Source organism: Dermochelys coriacea, chromosome 10 (assembly GCF_009764565.3).
Source record: "Dermochelys coriacea isolate rDerCor1 chromosome 10, rDerCor1.pri.v4, whole genome shotgun sequence".
Classification (NCBI taxonomy): Eukaryota; Metazoa; Chordata; order Testudines; family Dermochelyidae; genus Dermochelys; species Dermochelys coriacea.
Window position 1 is genome coordinate 67973845 of NC_050077.1, and position 20417 is coordinate 67994261.

At 40.9% G+C, this 20417-nt stretch overlaps 1 protein-coding gene across 1 annotated transcript in view; it reads left to right on the top strand.

Annotated features, from left to right (window-relative positions):
- Positions 1–1553: 1553 nt before the first annotated feature.
- SH3GL3 (SH3 domain containing GRB2 like 3, endophilin A3) overlaps positions 1554–20417 on the top strand; it is a 73113-nt gene continuing 54249 nt past the window's right edge. The window contains exon 1 of the mRNA XM_038420698.2: positions 1554–2271. Within this exon, the coding sequence (XP_038276626.1) occupies positions 2227–2271 (45 nt within the window). The 5' untranslated portion in view covers positions 1554–2226. The remainder of the gene's footprint in view (positions 2272–20417) is intronic.

Genomic DNA, 20417 nt, shown 5'->3' on the forward strand with positions numbered 1-20417 from the left:
ACAATCATAAGAGTTGGCAACACTGATTACAGGGGCAAAGGAGGAGAATGTGGGATTTGAGAGAGTCTGAATAGGAGCAGAGAGAGATGGAGTGGAATGAAGGGGAACGTGGGGTGCAAGAGGGAGACTGAAGATCAGGAGAAAAGAGGACAGGTATTTACAGGTTTAGCATACTCAGAGGAGGAAGGCTCCCCAGGCACCAAGCCAATATCTTTAGCCAGGTTCTTTAAATATTAACCTGGTCCCTAATATGTAACATATAGTGTAGTATATTAACATTTTATTGTAACTTTGTCTTAATAAAAAGTTAAAATTAGGAGAAGATGGGGAGGGAATAAAGGTTGGCAGAGCAAAAATGTGAGGGCAGTGATTATAAGGGCTGAGCTGGGGACAAGGGCCTGACTAGAGGAGAGTAGGGAAAGTGAATGGGTGAACTAAGGAGGAAAACTGAGGTGAAGGAGACAGGATCGAGATAAGGGAGGAGCTTGGAGAGGGTAGAATGGTAACTGCTCCATCTTAATGGCTAAGAGAAGAGTCCCATTCAGCAGACAACTGGATCCCTTCATTTGACATCTTTTTATTGCATGTTTCAGATTGAACTTTGACCCTGAAAAACACACACTTTGGGGGTAAGTGGCTTCCCGCAAAGGTTCAAACATGTCAAGGCAAATTACCTCCTCCCTCTGAAAAAAATATTTAAATCTCATGACTTTTAAGACACTCTCATGACTTTGGGGGACTTGACTCATGATTTTTTGAAGGCTTTAGATGGCCAGTACTATAGTCAGCATTGCCCATCGCAAGCATTCAAGAATCATGAGTCAAACCCACCACATTATTCCTTTGCCACTGGTACAGCTCAAATAAAGAATAGTATTATTACTATTAGTGTTACTAATCATTTCTCTTATTATTAAAGGAGGTGAATTTTGAATACACCAAATTTGGATCAGATATTTTGTTTTTGGCCATAATACAGATAGCCCTATTTGCAAAATTTGGATCCAGGACTTCGGAGTTTGAACTTTGGCTGAGTTCAGGTGTGTGGTCTTGCTGCTGTCCCATCCCTTGATCATTATTATTAACCAAATCAGTTCCAAATCACTCTGGAAATGCCTTGCCTCTTCTTTACTGTATTCACATCTTCCAAGTTTCTTGTAGCAATCAAAATCCTGTGCCAAACACAACAGTGAAATGCACTATATGAATGACATAGGTGTAGCATAGATAGGTAAGCAGGTCTTGGGGGGTGTCTGGGATGGGTAAACGAAGAAGACGGAAAGAAAGAGGAAAAATTAGATAAAGATGAGATGAAATATAGGCTGCTGGTGTATTAAGTCCACAGCCTATCATGGTCACCATTAGTGTTTCATTGTTTCCTTGCAATCCCCCAACTGTTTTTTCTGTCCCCACCTGCAGTTTCTTGTCTTACACTTAGATTTTAAATGCTTTGGGCAAGGAACTGTCTTTTTGTTCTGTTAGTACAGCGCCTAGCACAGTGGGGTCCTAGTCCACGATGAGGACTCCCAGGTGCTACAATAAATAACAATAATAGAGATGTGGGAAAGGTGCATGGGATTGACTGGACAGAGTTATTGGCTAGAGATGAGGTGAGATAAAGAAAGAGAAAGATGAGACAGAGTGGCTGAGAGATTGAAAAGGAAACTGATTAGGGAGCTGGGCAGCCAGCTAGATGGATAAAGGGATAGGCGGCCAGGCCTCCGGGTGCTTGGAGAAGTGTGCAGCGTGGGAACGATGCCCCAGCCTGCATTCAGACGCTCCAGTGTGTGTGTTCTCGGGCTGGTCTCAGCCTGGCAGGGACCTCTCCGGCTGACTCAACGCTCCCTCCCTCCCCGAGGTGCTGGAACCTCTTCGCTCCCTCCTTCTACCGTCTCCGTGCAACACTGTAGCGTGGGCGTCAGCTGATTGCCCAATCGGCAGACAGCGGCGCCTCTCTCATTTGCATAGACCGCGCCGGGGGCCAATGGGCTGGCAGCTGTGGAGCCCGTTTGGAAGGCGATGTTGCCACCCGGGCGCGGGGTTCCAGCGCGGTGGGTGCCCGTGACAGAGCCAGCGGCCGGGCTGGCACGAACAGCCGGGAAGGGAAGGGAAGGGCCGGGCCGGGCGCTCGGCCTGGGCAGCGCTAGGAGCCGCCTATTGTTCGCTGCGGTGCAGGCTCCTGGGAGCGGCTGCTGAGCCCAGAGCAGCGGGCGTCGCGGGGACAGGATGTCGGTGGCGGGACTGAAGAAGCAGTTCCACAAAGCCAGCCAGGTAAGAGCGGCGGTCCCCGGGGTGTGCCCCCGCTGACTGGCATGCAAGGGTTACCCCTGCTCGCCCTCTGCGGGGAATTACCCCTTCTCACGCAGGGATTTCCCTTCACCTTCTCTGTCCAGGGAGCAGGATTACCACCTCCCATACAGGGTTACACTTTAACCCTCCCCTGCTGGGGGTGGTTACCCACTCACCCCGGGGGTTACCTCCAATCCCTCCCCTTCCAGGGAGAGAGATGTCAAACTACTCTTATCACCCCCTTGTACCCTGGAATTTATCCCTTTATTCACCCAGAAGAATGACCCCCCCTTGAATCTGACCTTCCTGAGGTTGGATTACCCCCCTCACCCAGGACATTACTCCCCCCCATGCTATTATTAATGTTAATTAATTGTTTTGTGCCACTGCCCCGCTCAAGGATGTGCTAGGTGCTGTATACAGGTCTCTCTCATCCAAACTATTAGTTACAACATGTCCCTCCACATATGGCCCCTTTACTAGCCCATCTGGGGGACTATCCTGTTGTACTCCTGGATTTACTCTTCCATTCCATTCCACTCTTGTCTTACAGGGGTTACCCGCTTTCTCCCTTTTCTAGGTGTCATATTCTATCATCCATTTCTAGGGGACTTTACCACTCTCAGCTTCCATGGAATTGCCACTTCTCCTCTTCCTCTCCCCATGGTTCATCTTTTACTGTGATTGTTTCCTCTCCTATTTTCTACCCCCTTTATGTCATGTGACTCTCTTACATACTTTTGCTGATTTTCTCCAGGATATGAAACCCCCTTTGGTAGCAGGTGAATTGATTGCAGTGTATCATGAGCTGACATGAAAAGAATATATTTTTGCTGATAGTTTCAGGAGCCATTCTCTTTAGCTGAAGTGTATAGAAATCTGTTCAGTGAAGATGCTGAGCACCAGACACCGGTATAGGTTAGATTGTTTGTTTGTTTGTTCTAAGCCCCAAGAGCTATGTAATTCAGTTTGCTATTATTAATGATAATGGCAGCACTGAAATCAGCTGTAACCTGTTGAGTCTAGTTAGGCTCAGCTTGTTCTTGCTGTGAATGGGGAAAATGAAGGTTCACTGCCTGATTGCCTGGCTGTCATTTTGTTGTGTTTTGTTGTCTTTATTTCTAGTATCTGATGGTTTGTGAACAATGCACACACATCAAAAATGTTTGGAAGGGAGTCATGTTCTTGTCTTTCCTTGCAATAATGTCTTTTCAAGGCATCTGACTAATGTTTGGATGAAACAGTGTTACGAATCTACATGCTCTGCTCAGCTCTCATCATGCCCATAATAAAATGTGGAAATCCCTAGATAAAGATATTTAGGGGGTAACTTGCAGATAGTTCGGGCTTGTTTTGCACCTTGAGTGTAAGATCTCTTATGATGATAAATGATACAACCTTAAATGTGATGCCTTCATAATATAGACAACAAAAGCCCCATAGCTGAGGAATTCAGAGTAGCAGCCGTGTTGGTCTGTATTCGCAAAAAGAAAAGGAGTACTTGTGGCACCTTAGAGACTAACAAATTTATTAGAGCATAAGCTTATGCTCCTTTTCTTATAGCTGACGAAGTTAGAGACATAACCACAACAAAAGCAACATATAGCATAGAAATTGCTAGTGACAGTGTGTTGCAATCTACCCAGTCCTCTTGGAGATAATGAGCTAACAGAAACCAAAGTGGTGTATGTCTAGAACAAGATAATAGAAATGTAGTGAGTTGTGTTACTGCACTGCCTCCTATATTTAGTATGGCATATAAGTAGGACATTTTAAAAAGCACATCATGACCCAGAGCCTGATGTTGCTCCCACTGTGGTCAAGACAAAGCTCCCATTTCTTTCAGAGGTGCAGGATTGAATTCGTAGTATGAAGTAAAGTGACTCAAGACACCTATGATTCTTAAGTAAAAGCAATAGTATAGCTGAAATTCCAAGGTAGGCTGGGAGTGAGGAAGGCATATTGCATCGTGTTCTCGAAAATGCTGAACAAAATCCAAGTCAGTTGTTTTAGAAAAAATTTTGGAAGAATTCAGCAGCTAGTATTGGGTGAAATGGAACAGGGTAAAGTAGTAGATGGAAAACACACAAGAGAAATTAGGAGTTTATGTATGGTCAGAATTGATGTGCTATCTAACTAATATGACTAACCCTCATCAATCAATCCTCCCCATGCACATACTCATATACTTTAAACTAATTTATAGCAGACAAACAAGGAGAGCAAAAAATAAGCCAGGGCAATAAAGAGGTTATGCCAACTGAAAATATTATGATAGAATTAAATTTAGAGAGTGTACTTATAATAATTACAAGACAAGCAAATGTGGAGCATGAAAGGAATATTACTCAAAGGCTTTTTATTTGTAAGTGCATAAAGAATAAGAGATCATTGAAGGAGGCATAAGTGTCTCTCTGTATATGGAATGAATAAGAGATGTCAAGGATAACTGTTGACAGAAGAGGTAGGAAGGCTTTGCTTGGGGGAAAAATGAAATTAATTCTTTGCCTTAGTGTTCCCAAAGAAGGATGGGGGCAGATGACAGAAACAGGCAAATTTCCCGGAGGAGGACGAGGAAATACTAAAGGGAATGAGGATCATGCCAGGCATGTGATAAAGAAATGAGAACATTTAAAGACTGACAGAACTTGAAGACAAGAAATCTAAAGAAAGAAGTAAGTGAGATCAGAGTCTACACTTACCAAACATGTTAATAATGTTGAAAATACAGAGATCTTGGCATTTCTTAGGCATTTTATGTTACAAGAGATTCTTATCCTGTTACAAGAGGTATGATATTCTGTTCAGCTGGAATAATTCAAAGCTCTCTGTTCCAGTCTCTTGAACCTGGAATTTCATTAGTATATGTCTCCATTTATTGTAAATATAACTTACAAAATTTGTCATTGAACTGCTTGCTGCTCTTGGGACCAGAGAAGACTTCAGAGCATTCTATAAAAAGAGAGTGCTTTTTCATTTTCTTTCTGTGTTGCAGTTTTTACATCACCTTTCTTCTTGTCCATTAATTTTACTTACAAGTCCTGAATTTCAGGAAAAAACATAATTACAAAATGTCTTGTACACTGCAAACATTCGAATTGACTATTTAAATAACATGGATATGACTTTAAAATGTGAATGTAGTTTGTCAAAAATTGTGAATATATTTTTGTTTTTGTTTTGTTTTAAAGGTCCTAAATAAAAGTGGCCAGTTTTTACTGCTTTAAAGGAGTTCACAGAAAGTTGATGACATGGTCTTACTTCTTTGGTCAGGGTACTAAAAGATCCTCTTGCCTGTGAATTTGTAACTGTATTTTTGAGTTCATGATAAATGTTTGTTGTTTGTTATAATTTGAAGTTTTGCCCTATTTGTATTTCCCCCCCTCCTTTAGAAGTACAAGTTCACAATGTCCCTCATTTCATCAGCCCACAGTTTGGTAGTAATTTTTGATGGTTAGTGATAGACAGCCATGAGAATGTCTTTTATTTACTACATGTACTCAGCTCTTCATTGCTATATTAATTGTACTTTTGCCTATTTCAGCTTCTAGGGGCAAATTCTGCCCCACCTTATATCCTGTGCAAACCCATTGACTTCATTCTGGTTTCAGATGGTGTAAGTAAAGTTAGAATTTGGCCTTAAATACATAACAGCTTTTTGGGGGTGGTAATGAAAGCGTTAAGAATCTTGAATAAAACTAGAAAGGCAACAACCACTTTATTATGTATCTTATTTAGGCTGAATTTAAATACAGACAATGCAAGCAAACTGGAGCCAGGAGCATTCTCATTCCCATGTACCTCCTCTGACAGATAAAACACTTAACCAATGATGCACAAGATAGAAGCACTGGAACATCAAAATAACTCTCATTGGTCGATCATTGGCTCTGAGGGCAGGACATTTCTGAGAGCTGATTAATTCTATTATGGGCCTCATTTACAGCACAGGTTTTCTCCTGTTTATTGATATATTTCCAAATTGAATTAAAAAAAAGCAACCTACAGAGAACTTTCCTTTTGATCAATAGTTTGTCTACTGCAGTTGTAGCTTCTGTTTCCTGTTTTTTAACTCAAAAACATTTTGCCACAGTAAGTTTGTCTTACAGTTTTTGTACTGCTTTTGTAATCCTCTTTCATATCACAGTTACATGTGTGTGGTTACATAAATAGTGGTTTAGTATTTCGTAGAAATAGTATTTCATTTTCAGGTGTAAGCTAGGAATGTTTTTTAGAGAGATGTTTCTGTTTTTAATAAAGCTATAAACAGAGATGGTGCATCATGTACCTTAACACTTAGGAGCTATTATTATTTAAGCTCCAAAACTGTGTAAGGCCCAGCAGCTGAATATAAGGAGACATGAGTATTTTCAAAGGGGCTGGGCACCGCTCAGTGGGAGTTGAGTGCCTCATGCCCTTATTCTCCTTTGAGAATTAATGCCTTGGTGTCTGACTCAGGGAGCTTTCAACTGAACTCTTTGATACATTTTTGGCTTTTTAAAAAATATACTATAATTTTAAAACCCGTGGTTGGTGCAGGAGTCCTTATGCAACAACATCTTCTGTATTTACAGCCTACTCAAACAACTCTTCTTAAATAGTTATCAAGTATATTCCTTGCATTGGCTTCTGAAAGATAACAGTAGTTCTCTGTGAGAAACGCAGAGATGTTAATGATCGATACCCAAAGACTAACGAAGATTTATCTAACAACGTCAAAGGAAATATTCTCCTGTGATCTTGTCTCTTTATATGCCCTTAATGACACAAATGTCTCTCTAAATAATGGATCTGAAGCAAATATTTTTGAAGGCCTCCTTATATTGATTGTACTGTTCACTGTCACCAATGCCTGCTTTCAGGCCAGGGGCTGATCTCTTTGACATTGTTCTAATTACAGTGATTTAAGTGGACTAAATCAGGAGTAACTCTAATGTAAGTATGATCAGAATCAAGAGCTTAGTTACTTCCTTACGGAAGAATGTGTCTCTGTATATCTTTCTTTTCCTCTTTCTTTAATGTACATATCTCAAAGATGGATGACATTAGCCTGATGTAACACCCCCACCTGTTATACCTTTATTTAAATCAGGGCTGACATAGGTTGTCAATGTCCTGATGTTAATCTATTTGTTTTATTTTTACTATAAACTAACTCAGTGCTGTGTTGAAATGGAAGGGTGTATTTACCCCAGTTAAGTTAATAACTTGTGATGTGCTTGTGTGTCTTCAGAGCAGGGTGGGCAAACTTTTTTGCCTCCTGGGTATAGAAATTGTATGGCGGGCCATTAATGCTCACAAAACTGGGGGTTGGGGTGCAGGCTCCAACTGGGGGTGAGGGCTCTGGGGCAGGGCCAGAAATGAGGAGTTCAGGGTTCAGTAAGGGGCTCCGGGCTGGGGCAGGGTGTTGGGGTGTGTGAGAGCTCCAGCTGAGGGTGTGGGCTCTGGGGTGGAGCTAGGGATGAGGGGTTGGGGTGCAGGAGGGTGCTCTGGGCTGGGACTGAGGGGTTCAGAGGGTGGGAGAGGGATCAGGGCTGGGGCAAGGGTATGGGAGGGGGTCAGAGGTGCAGGCTCTGGGTGGCACTTACTGTAAGCAGCTCCCAGAAGCAGTGGCATGTCCCTCTCTGGCTCCTATGTGGAGGTGTGGCCAGGCGGCTCTGCACCCTGCCCTATCTGCAGGTGCCACCCCTTCAGCTCCCATTGGCCCTGGTTCCCTGGCCAATGGGAGCTGTGGGGGCAGCGCTTGGGGCGGGAACAGATTGCAGAGCTCCCTGGCTGCCCCACACATAGGAGCTGGAGGTGGGACATGCTGCTGCTTCCGGGAGTGGGGCAAACCCTTGACCCTGTTCCCTGGCTGGAGTGCTGGAGTGGGTCAAGCCCCGGACCCACTCCCCGGAAGGAGCTCAAGGGTCAGATTAAAATGTCTGGAGGGCTGGATGCGACCCCTGAGCTGTAGTTTGCCCACCCCTGCTTTAGAGGAACCAACAAATCTTTTTATTTCTCTGTAGTGTCTAGGAGAGGGCTGGACACTACAGAGCACACCATTTTGGGGAAAATTTGGGACTGGGAGTGTGTTGGGGTCAGCCTGCAAGAAGTAACTAAGACTGGTAGAGACCAGGGAGTGTGACTTATGTGCTGCAGGGAGGCTTCTGGGGTCAGAGTTGCTGCAGTTATACACAGACTCTTAGGATGTGACTTGCATGCTTGACACTACCTGTGAATGTTCCAGGCAGAGAGTTACAGTAGCAAAGCATTTGGAACACTCAGGGTTACAGGGTAGGTGGGGATTCAACTCCTCACTGGTCTGGATTATACCCTGAAATCCGTAACATAGGCTAAGTGATGCTAAGCAAAAGAAATAAAATAACAGATATCGCACCCACCTTGTATCTAATATCCTGGGATCAACACAGCTACAACTCTGCATACATAATGTCTTAAGTAAATAAAACTTTCCTGTGAATTACCCAATGTCCACCTTATATTTAGCTGTGACACTCTGAATATGTTTCCCACACCCAAAGAAGATCTCTGTGTAAGCTAAAAAGCTTGTTTCTCTCTCCAACAGAAGTTGGTTCAGTAAAAGATTACCTCCCACACCGTGTATCTCCTAATAAGAGTTTATAAATATTAACAGAAACAGAGAATGTAGTACCTGGATAAACCAAAAAGAGGCAAATAATATATGTGAAAGAAACCCTAAGTCTCTCTCACTATTGAGAGAGAAACTCGCTTTGACTGAATGACACTTATAATTGTGCCAAGGGACCACCAATTGTTATCACATAGTCCATCAAATGTTGGAGTATTTCAGCCACTACCAATCTGAATTAGGTATGATGAATCAGGAAATTACAGAGAAAGCCCTTGTATCCTGTAGCTAGATGTCAGAGCGCAGTCTGCTGTTCTCTTTTGGGTAGCAATCAGCAGAAGTTTGGGTAGGAAAGGAGAGTGGGGAAAGGAATTTGATTGTTCCATCTGTTACCTTGTGTTTTTGGTTTTGAATTATTTAATTATGAATGATGGAATATTACATCTTTTGAATATTCAAAAAATAGTGCTGCCAAGGTCAAAAAATCAGTGTCTCTTTCTTCCATGTACATAGAGATAAATATTCAACCAGGCAATATCTGCAGCATCCTATTCCTCTTCCTCTTCCACATATATTAGATGATGTTATGTGGTTGGTGGTTTATTTTCATGTAATCTGTAGATTGATAGTTATAATGCAATAAGTGTAGATTTTGCATGGATCACTTTTCAGTGGCAAAAGGCTCTAGGGAGACACTGTAGGCTTCTGTATATTTTAAAAATATATTTTTTTCTCACTAGAGAAAATGGTCCTTGGAAGATGAGAAGTTCTTTATTTATATATTTTGTTTTAGTACAAGAGTGTAAAGAACTGGGAGGAAGTATGATGCTGTGGCTAAGGCCCTGGTTTGGGACTTTAGAGATTATAGAAAAGTAGGACTGAAAGGGACCTCAATAGGTCATCTAGTCCAGTCCCCTGCCCAGAGGCAGGACTAAGTATTAGCTAGACGATCCCTGACAGGTGTTTGTCGAACCTATTCTTTAAAACCTCCAGGGATAGAGATTCTACAACCTCCCTAGGTAACTTGTTTCTCTTTAACTACCCTTTCAGAAAGGAAGATTTTCCTGATGTCTAATGTAAATCTCCGTTACTACAATATAAGACTTCTTGTCCTGTTCTCAATGGTTAAGGAGAACAATTTATCACCCTCTCCTTTATAACAACCTTTTAAATACTTGAAGACTGTTATAATTTCTCCTCCTGTTCCCCGGACTTCTCTACAAACCTAATTTTTTCAATCACTTGTTTTAAGTCATGAACTTCTAGACCTTGATTCATTTTTGTTGCTCTCCAATTTGTCCACATTGTTCCTGAAGCATGGTGCCCAGAAATGGGCACAATACTCCAGCTGAAGCCTTATCAGTGCTGAGTAGTGTAGAAGAATTATTTCTCATGTTCTGCTTACAACACTTCTGTTAGTACATCCCAGAATGATATTCGCTTGTTTTGCAACAGTATTACATTGTTGACTCTCATTTAGTTTGTGATCCACTATAACCCCCAGATCCTTTTCTGTAGTACTGATTCCTAGGCAGTCATTTTCCATTTAGTATTTGTGTAATTAATTATTCCTTCCTAAGTGTAGTACTTTGCATTTGTTCTTATTGAATTTCATCCTATTTATTTTAGACCGTGTGTCCAGTTTGTGAAGATAATTTTGAATTCTGATCCTGTTATCCAAAGTGCTTGCAACCCCTCTCAGCTTGGTATGATCCACAAACTTTATAAGTGCACGCTTTATGCCATTATCCAAATTATTTATGAAGATATTGAATAGAACCAGACTCAAGACAGACCCATGTGGGACACTATTTGAATATGCCCTTCCAGCTTGACTGTGAACTGATTAATAACTATTCTCTTGTTCAGTTTTCAAACCATTTGTGCACCCACCTTATATAGTAGGTTTGTCAGAGACTATATTTGCATTGTTTGTTTATGAGAAGGCCATGTGAAACAGTATCAAAGCTTTACTAAAGTCGAGATATCACATCTACTGCTTCATATCTGAGCTATTCACAAGCCTTAGTACCCTGTCAAAGAAGGATATGGGTTTAGTTCCCAGCTCTGTGACAGATTTCCTATGTAACATTGAGCAAATTATGTAATCATCCTGTGTCTCAGTTCCACATCTGTAAAACAAGGATGGTATTTCCCTACTACATAGGTGTGTTGTGAGGATAAATCCATTAACCACTGAGACACTGAAATACTATGGGATGATCCTGAGCAATACAAAATTACTTACACCTGTCATAAAAGTGTTTAGCTTGTCTGCACAGTCAGCATGTTAGCAAAATCTTTGCCAAATTTGTATGTCTATGGTGGCAGGACAGTGAGGGATGAGGGGAAGCCTCCCTAATCTTTAAGGCATTCATTTGCACAGCAGGAAATGGATGTAAAACTTTAAACATCAATAACACTCACAACGAGGGCACAATAAAAGGGCTGCAGTCAAGGTGGACAAGAAAAGGAAAGAAGGATGAACTTGTAGTTGATCACCGAACAGAAAGCCAGTTTGGAATCTATTCCCAGCATTGCCACTTACTACCTCTGTAATAGTGGGCATGTTGCTTAAGTTCTCTGTGTCTTAATTTCTACACTTGTAAACTGGTGACAGTAATATCTGTTGCCCTGGAATATTTTGGGGCTTTCTTACCCAAACATGTAAAATGCATTGTGATTCCCCAGATGACGGGGTTCCTAGCTTGTGCTGTGGACTCTGCCCAAAGAGTCTTAGACACCATTTGAACTGCCCCTCTCCAGCATTTAATGTCAGAGCTGATTAGAATCACTTGCGGGTCCTTGTTTCCAGCTGATGTTACCTAGAGTGGGCATCACTGCTGAGCTGGTCTAGGAGCTAAACTTTAAACCTTATGTAGGGACAGTGCCCATGGAGACTGCACTGGCTGTGAGGTTCCCCGCTATCTGCTGAAATCACCGAGAGCTGAAATTGCTTAGAGCTGGGTTAAATGGCAAAACCTCAGCATGTGATGTCATGGGAGCAGGAAGCTCCAGTGGCTAGTGAAAGAAGAGAACAGCAACCAGTAAGTGGAGAAATACTGCCTCAGAGGCACCATAGGGCTGTTGTTAAATTTTCTCAGATTACTGCGTGGGGCTCAAGCCAGTTCTGTTTTGTAGTGTTAAGAGGAACTACTAGCTATTGAACCCAGCCCTTGTTGCTGACTCCTGCACCTGGCAGAAGGGTTGCACTATAAACAAGCTTTAGAAGAGCAAAACAAATATTTGGAATAAGAAGGCAGTTGTACTCCCCAATTTTGACTAGAGAAAGCATCCACTAGAGAAATTCACATTTCACTCTGTTGCATTTTCCTCAAAAATTGAGATTTCTGCCAGTTTATTTTTTCCTTGACTAATTCCATAGCCTGAGTTTCCCAGTGATGATACTCTGGAATATTGCCAAGGTTATGTTCCCAAGCAATTGCAAGGAGTGGAGTTAGATTCTAAGTAATCCTGGAACGTCTTTAATTTGATGATAAAATGGAGCACTACCCATTGAGTTCTTAGTCTCCAATATTCATCTGAACATGTGGCACTATTTCATTTGAATGACAAATTCATACTGGATTACAAGGAACTCTTATAAAAGAGGCTACAATACCATTTAATATGAGTGCATTAGGATTAGTGACAGTACAGTGAATATGAAACTAATTTATTCTGATAGTGCATTAAAATTAAGGCTTAAATAAAAATACTCCCCTTCCTCCCACTCAACCAAAAATAGAGAGAAAATAGCCTTCAGATTCCTTTCAGTCAACTTTGTATTGATATTTTTTTAATTGTAAAGCTGCAAATCAACGTCTTTTGTGTTTCTATGCCTCTCTTTCCAACTACATGCCATTAATTTAATAAGAAGGGGAAATGAAACACTGACGAGAGAGGCATCAAGATTCAAGCTAGCATGAATGTAAATTACATAATAAGAGGGGCCAAGTTCCACTGAGTTGCAACATTGTAACTGATGGTAGATCTTGGCTATTACATGTGTGTGTTGGGGCTGCAGGGAAGGGTGAGGAAAATGCCAATTTTTTGCTATTATTTTGTTTGGTTTTACTATATTTCATGGTTTTTGCACAGCTATCTAGTTTGAATCAGCTAATGGTCTTAGTATTTTGCTTAGAAAATTATACTAAGTGGGAAATATTTAGCTTTTGAAAGATCACAAAATGAGAAGCTAGCAAACTCTGTGCTGAGTAAAGATTGAGAGTCAGATTCTCTCCACATTTACAACCCACTTCTATTGACTTCTGTGGGATTTACTTTGGATTTACACCATTGTAAATGACAGCAAAATTTGACCTGTTTTCTCTTAAAATCTTATCATGACTTTCTTAGGAAGGGATTTCTAGATAGCAAAATAAAACCACTAGTGCTGAAGAGGATGAAAAGTTATAGGATTTGATTAATAATTTACTTTCATGTGGTTTCTTTCCCCCTCCCTCCCTCTTTACTGTGACAGAAGCCAGACTGAGAAGTGTTATATCCTCTTCTGGAGATAGAAAACAATGCATACTGGCAGCATTCTGTGACTTAGGAGCCAGTGAGGCCACCTTCCAAAGTTCTGTTTCTACTTCTACCAACAGGAAAATAAAGGACAAGTATAGAATTTTGAATGGAAGCAACAACCTGAGACAGATATCCTATATTAGATAGATTCTGGTTAATAACTACCTGAAAATCCTAGCTTTTAAATTGTCACTTGACAGTAATAGAAGCATTTTAAAATCAGAAATGTTAAAGGAAAGGGCCAAATTCATCCCTGCTGTAATTCTGATGAAATCAATGGAATGACACTAGCAACAAAATTGGCCCAAAATTTTTATATGAAGGTCATACCAACAGTTTTATGCCAACCAGCAATTGCATGCAAAATTTAATGGGGGGGAGTTGGGGAAATATACTGAGTGGTGGATTGTACCTTTGTACACTGATCCAAATCCCATTAAAGTCGGAAGGCAGTATTTCTAACTGAAGGGCAGTATTTCTAACTGGATCTGGAGTAAAGACAAAAGAAATCTAATATTGACTTTCAGAGTAGCAGCCGTGTTAGTCTGTATTCGCAAAAAGAAAAGGAGTACTTGTGGCACCTTAGAGACTAACAAATTTATTAGAGCATAAGCTTTCGTGAGCTACAGCTCACTTCATCGGATGCATTATTCATCGTAATGCATCCGATGAAGTGAGCTGTAGCTCACGAAAGCTTATGCTCTAATAAATTTGTTAGTCTCTAAGGTGCCACAAGTACTCCTTTTCTTTTTGCGAATATTGACTTTGCCACTGACATACCACATGACCTTGATCAAGTCACTTCACTGCCATGTACCTTAATTTTCCCAGCTGTAAAATGGGAACAATGATACTATCTTCCTTTGTAAAGTACTTTGAAGGAAAAGGCTAGATAAGAACTAAATATTTTATTATTATCATCATCATTAAGCATTGCTTATATTAGAGTCATAATATTCTATTTCATTAAGCTTCAACAAAGAGAAGAGGAAAATTTCCCCTTCCTTTTGGCTATAAATCTCTAATACAAACATGCACACAAAGATCATTGGAATTGCCATTCATAGAAAAAAACCCGAGATTTCATATAAGGTCGTAGCCTCCGTACTTAGTCACTGTCATACTCTCTTCCTAACTAGACTGATGTCATTACAGTGATGGCTCTTTTGTAGGATTCATTAACCTAGGTACAATATAAAAAAATATAGTTTAATTAGTGTAGTACAGAAACAGAACTTATTCTCATCAGAGACTCAAAGCCCTGTTCTTTGGAAAGGAAGCATGCAAGGCCAAGTTATTTTTGTGTTTCACTTACATAGCTGTTGATAATTGAGATGCTTTAAGAAATTAAAGCATATATGCTCATACATATGAGTAACTGATATTAACTTTAATGGTAAAAACGTGTGATGATGATAAGAGAACAGAGCTGTATAGTGTAGAATTCAACATACAATGTGACAGCACTCAACAGTCCACTTTCTAAAAGGGCCTGTTAAAAAAGTGTTGTTAAAAATTGTATCTTGTGCCCTTCATCTCCCAATTATCTAAATGTCAAACCATAAGAGAACTCCAGAAGTGGCTTCATTTCTGTCGTGTGTGTGCGCATGAGATCCATTTATAATAAGAATGGTACAGAATACAGAATTCTCCTGTCCTAATATACAAACATGAAAGTGGTATTAATATAAAGTTATTTTAACAACACAATTACAAATCAAGGCAGCAATTTTGTTACAAAGAGGGTGACGAAGGAGACATTTTCTAACTGTCAGGTTTCTTACATGTTTATATGGAAGTTACAGAGGCGCCTGATTCATGGAACGCACAATAAGCAGATGGAATATATATTTCAACTCATTCTTCACTTTAGTTTTGTTTTTAAATTGCAACTGTGTCATGCCCTTGAACACACAGGGATCTCCCATGTATGCCATTTAGGAATGGTGCATATAGAATGAGGCTGTGAGGGGCAGATTCTGATGTTGCTTACACTGTTTGTTTCTTTTATTGGTACATATGCATACTCTGAGTCACTGCAGATTTACCCCAGTGTAATTGAAAGCAGAATCTGTCCTTTTGTGTTTAAAATATGGCTTCTGGGCTAAATTCTGCATTGGTGTAACTGATAAGAGGATTTGGCTATGTTTAACAAATAAGTAATATTTAAGACAGTAGATTCAAGTAGCATTTAGGTAGTGATGCAAACTAATAAATACAAGGACATTTAAAAGTGATACTGTTACTGTGTATAACTCATCTACTTGTCCTTAGTATTGCAGGTTCTCAAGAGAACATACTGTAATATATCAAACAGTATGTTCTGCAGTGACTCAGACAATAATATGAGTTAAGAATGGAGTGTCAGCTTCAGCCTGGAGTTTCATTATGCTTGTGTGACACGCTCCAATAAAGCAAGAAAATTTTAAAAGGATACATGACTTAAAGAAGACAGTTCCAGATCTGACTTTATTACAAAACAAATTTTCTCTACTGTAATGCTTTTCTGAGAATAGTTTTTAAATACACACCTGCAAACTCTCCAAATTGTAGGTTGCGTCAATATTAGATTCTCAGCTCCCAGACTTGGTGACCCACCTACTGCAAGCCTTAAGAGTTATATTTCTAGAAATCATAAATGCATGTTTACATTACTACTGTCTTTTGCTAGTTCATGACCTGTAAGGAGACTGAAATGGTCACAACTGCTTCTCTTGGAGACATGCCCTTATGTGTGGGTTTCCTGGCGTGGGGATTTAAACATCCTAGCACCCCTAATTGTAGAGAGCAGACAGTTTTTAGAAAATGTCTAGTCTAAAAAGACATTTGAAAACTGGGAATAGGCTTGCACAGACATCAAATACTGTAATCATTTGTATTTCTAACACCCACTCTCTTTTTCACTGAGATTTGGCATCCCTACGTCCTTAGCAAGTGGGGTTCAGTTTAGGGTGACCCCTTCAATCAGAGCATACTAAACACAGTTCTGCTACCCTTTACTCACACAATAAGGATAACAACATTTCATTACCCCCGCATTCAAAATACTAGAGTGATTTGTAGCCCCAAAACAGGCAAAACTGAACATTTTGGCAAAGCGGCTCCATCTGCTGTGCTAGGCAGAGCAGGCATGTCTATGCAAACACAGTCTGTTCCTGAAGTCTATTCCCCATCTCATCACTTAAATGTTAGGGGAGAGCTCGTTCAGACCCTGCTTACAATAGCAGTTGTCCAGATGGTTGCTCTTAGTAATTTATTTCCATTAATATCTACTTCCTGTACTGAAAATTACACATATTCTTGTGGAATCAGAAATGGGATTACAGTAAATAAGGCCTGGGCCTATCAAAACTTCAGAGGCATTGACCCAACATGAGCACCTCGTGGAAGAAATTAAAATTGTTACCCATAATGCTCATTTAAGAGTGCTTGAAAAATCAAAATCCAGTAAAAATGACTGTTTCTCTTTTGAGAGAGACAAGGTGGATGAAGCAATATCTTCTAATGGATCAACTCCTGTTGGTGGAAGGGACAAGCTTTCAAGTTTCACAAATCTCTTCTTCAGGTCTGGAGAAAGAAACTAGTGTCCAAGCTAAATACAAGATGGGACAGAATGTTAAGCATCAAGGGTTCACACATGTCACAGGAGGCTGGTTAAAATTAAGCGGGCAATTTAACACCACTGTAGTCACAGGACAATGGAGGGTTAATAGGCAGCAGGGTGTGTTACAAGTTGTAATGGGCCATAAAATCAGTGACTCTGCTGGAAACTGAAAACCATGGATTTAACAAAGTGATGAATGTAAATTTCCAGGCTTATCTTTTGAAACAGTTTTATTTGAGGATCACGGCAGATATGGAGTGATTGCTTTGTGAAAAAGTGGTAATCTATGGGTGATATGGTGCTTTTTGTCTTTTATCATTTTTCTGTGTGAGCTCATTCAAGAGTTTTTGGTTTTTTTTTTTCCACCAAATGCATCCGATGAAGTGAGCTGTAGCTCACGAAAGCTTATGCTCTAATAAATTTGTTAGTCTCTAAGGTGCCACAAGTACTCCTTTTCTTTTTGCGAATACAGACTAACACGGCTGCTACTCTGAAACCATTCAAGAGTGTAGAGATTGTCCAGTTTCACTCATAGTTGTTGGGGCATTTGCTGCCCTGGATAAGATACTCATGTGTTGTGATAGGTGTGTGTAGGAGCCATGGATCTTGAGAGGTGTGTTTGGCGGTGGGGGACAGACAGAGGGACAGTATTGATTGTTATAGCAGTGGAGATATGTCTGTTGGTTTTGCATCTGTTGTTTTTGCAGGATCAGGTGCTGCTTTGAGTTAATGTGTCCTGGTCTGTGGGGAGCTTGCTTCTGATGATAAGATTTGGGAGTTGTTTTGAAGGCCAGAAGAAGAGGTTCAGGAAAGATTTCTTTCAGGATGGTGGTCTCCATCAAATATGGGTAGTAATTATTTAATGATACCCTGTATGGGTTCCAGTCTGGGGTGGTAGATGATAAGTAGGGATGTGTGGTTGGTGGGCTTTTTTTTTTTTCTCCTGAATTAAAGCAGTTTCTCCCAGGGTATTTGGGTGGCCCATTCCATGATGTGATCTACTTCTTCGGTGGAGGTGTGTATCCTGGATTTTTTCTTCTGAGCATATTCTGTAGTATCTGAGTGCCTGGTGTGACAAGGTCGGGCCAGATGGCTACAGGAGAGTAATAGAAGGCAGATATATTAGCCCCAGGCTAATAAGGTAACATGGGTAAGATAACAGGAAAGTTCCAGAACAATCAGGAACCTTCTGGAAACAATTAAGACAGGCTGATTGGAACACCTGCAGCCAATCAAGAAGCTGCTAGAATCAATTAAGGCAGGCTAATCAGGGCACCTGGGTTTTAAAAAGGAGCTCACTTCAGTTTGTGGTGTGCATGTGAGGAGCTGGGAGCAAGAGGTACTAGGAGCTGAGAGTGAGAACGTGGACTGTTGGAGGACTGAGGTGTACAAGCATGATCAGACACTAGGAGAAAGGTCCTATGGTAAGGATAAAGAAGGTGTTGGGAGGAGGCTATGGGGAAGTAGCCAGGGAGTTGTAGCTGTCGCACAGCTGTTCCAGGAGGCACTCTAGACAGCTGCATTCCACAGGGCCCTGGGATGGAACCCAGAATAGAGGGCGGGCCCGTGTTCCCCCCAAATCCTCCCAATTCCTGGTGAGACACAGGAGGAGTCGACCTGGACTGTGGGTTCAGAAAAAACGGCCAAGCTGAGGGCTGCCATGAAGCTCCAAGGTGAGCAAATCCGCCAATAAGCGCAAGACCCACCAAGGTAGAGTCGGAATTTTTTCACACTGGCTATAAATAACACTTCTTGGTGTATCTGGCATGATTACTGGATCTGTGGTGGTAAGTGTGATGATCTTTGGGTTTCTTGTATATAGTTGTCTGCACCATTCCATTGGTGAAGCATTCCATTGTGTCCAGGAAATTCATGCTGGTGTGGGAGTGCTCCAGAGAGAATTTGAGGGATGGGTGGTGGTGGTTGAAGTTGTGATGGAAATCTATGAGGGAATCTAGATCACCTGTCCAGAAAATGAAAATATTATTGAGGTATTTCAGGTATATCACTTATTTTGTGGCCCATTTTTTTCAGAAATTCTCTCTCAATGTGGTCCATGAAGAGGATGGCTTATTGAGGAGCCATCCTAGAACCCATGGCTGTTACGCTTTATCCATCATGGTATGTTGTTAAATGTAACATTATTATGGGTGAGGATTGAATGGATGAGTTTGGAGATGTTTTGGTAGATTTCTGAGCAGCGTCCTTTATCTTGTAGATATTTGAGGTAGGCACTAATGCCATCATGGTGAAGGATGTTGGCATATAGGGAGGTGTGATGTCCATGGTGGCAAAGAGGTGTTCTGAGGGAGGTTGTTAGTGTTGCACAGTTTTTGGAGGAAATTGGCTGTCTTCTGGAGGAAACTGGCCCTTTGTGTGGTCAGTGGTTTGAGGATGGCTTCTAATAGTCCTGACATTCCTGCAGTAAGAATGCCATGGCCAGCCAGATATGATGGGGACTGCCTGGGTTCCCTTGTTCGTGTATCTTGGGAAACATGTAGAAGGTCCCTGAGCTGGATTCATGGGGGATGAGATTGTAGAGTTTCTCTTGGAGTTGTTTGGGGAAGGATTTGATAATATCCTTAAATTCTTGTGTGAATTGTAGTGTGGGGTCTTCTTTAAGTTCTTTATAGTAGGTGGTTTTGAGGAGTTGTTTGCCCTTGTTGACATAGTCATCACAATTGAGATGATGGCACCCTCTTTGTCTGTTGGTTTGATCGCTATGTTGTGATTAGATGTTAGGGACTGTCATCTGGGTGGTGGAGAGACTGTGGTGGATATAATGTTTGTTAAGGATTTCAGTGTCGATTCTACCCCACACCCCAAAATCCCAAGCAATTGATAGAATTTAAGTTTCAGATTTTCTCATGTATTCAGTGGTTTCAAATGAATGAATTTGCCAAAGTTACAGATTGTAGACCAACAAAAGCACGCAGTTTTGTCAGTTAGTTACAAGTGTCTGTATATATACATTCGAAAATGCAGGTTTCTTTTTGCCTTCCTCTGAGGGGCAAAATTGAAGGGGACTGAATGTGTCTCCTTGGTTTTGTTTTAGTGACTCTTTAGTCACTGAAGATAAAGTGAAGTGAAGATAAAATTCACTCACATACCCAATGCTACAACAGGTTGCAATGTTTAATTATAAGGCCTGTTTTGTCACAGAGTTCTCTGGGACAAGATAATATACATTAATTGGAGGAAAGTAAAAAATGGTGCAAAATTGGCAGCCTTAATGATACTTGTGTGTTAGAAGCTGGCTTATTGTCATTAGTTTCTTTGCTTGTTTTTGTAGCTGTGAGCCCTTTATACCTCCTTCAGATGCTGTCTAGCCTATTTGCTCTTCAAGTCATCTTTACATTTTATAAGGTAATTGCCCCCAGTTTTCTCTGCCCTCAAATACTT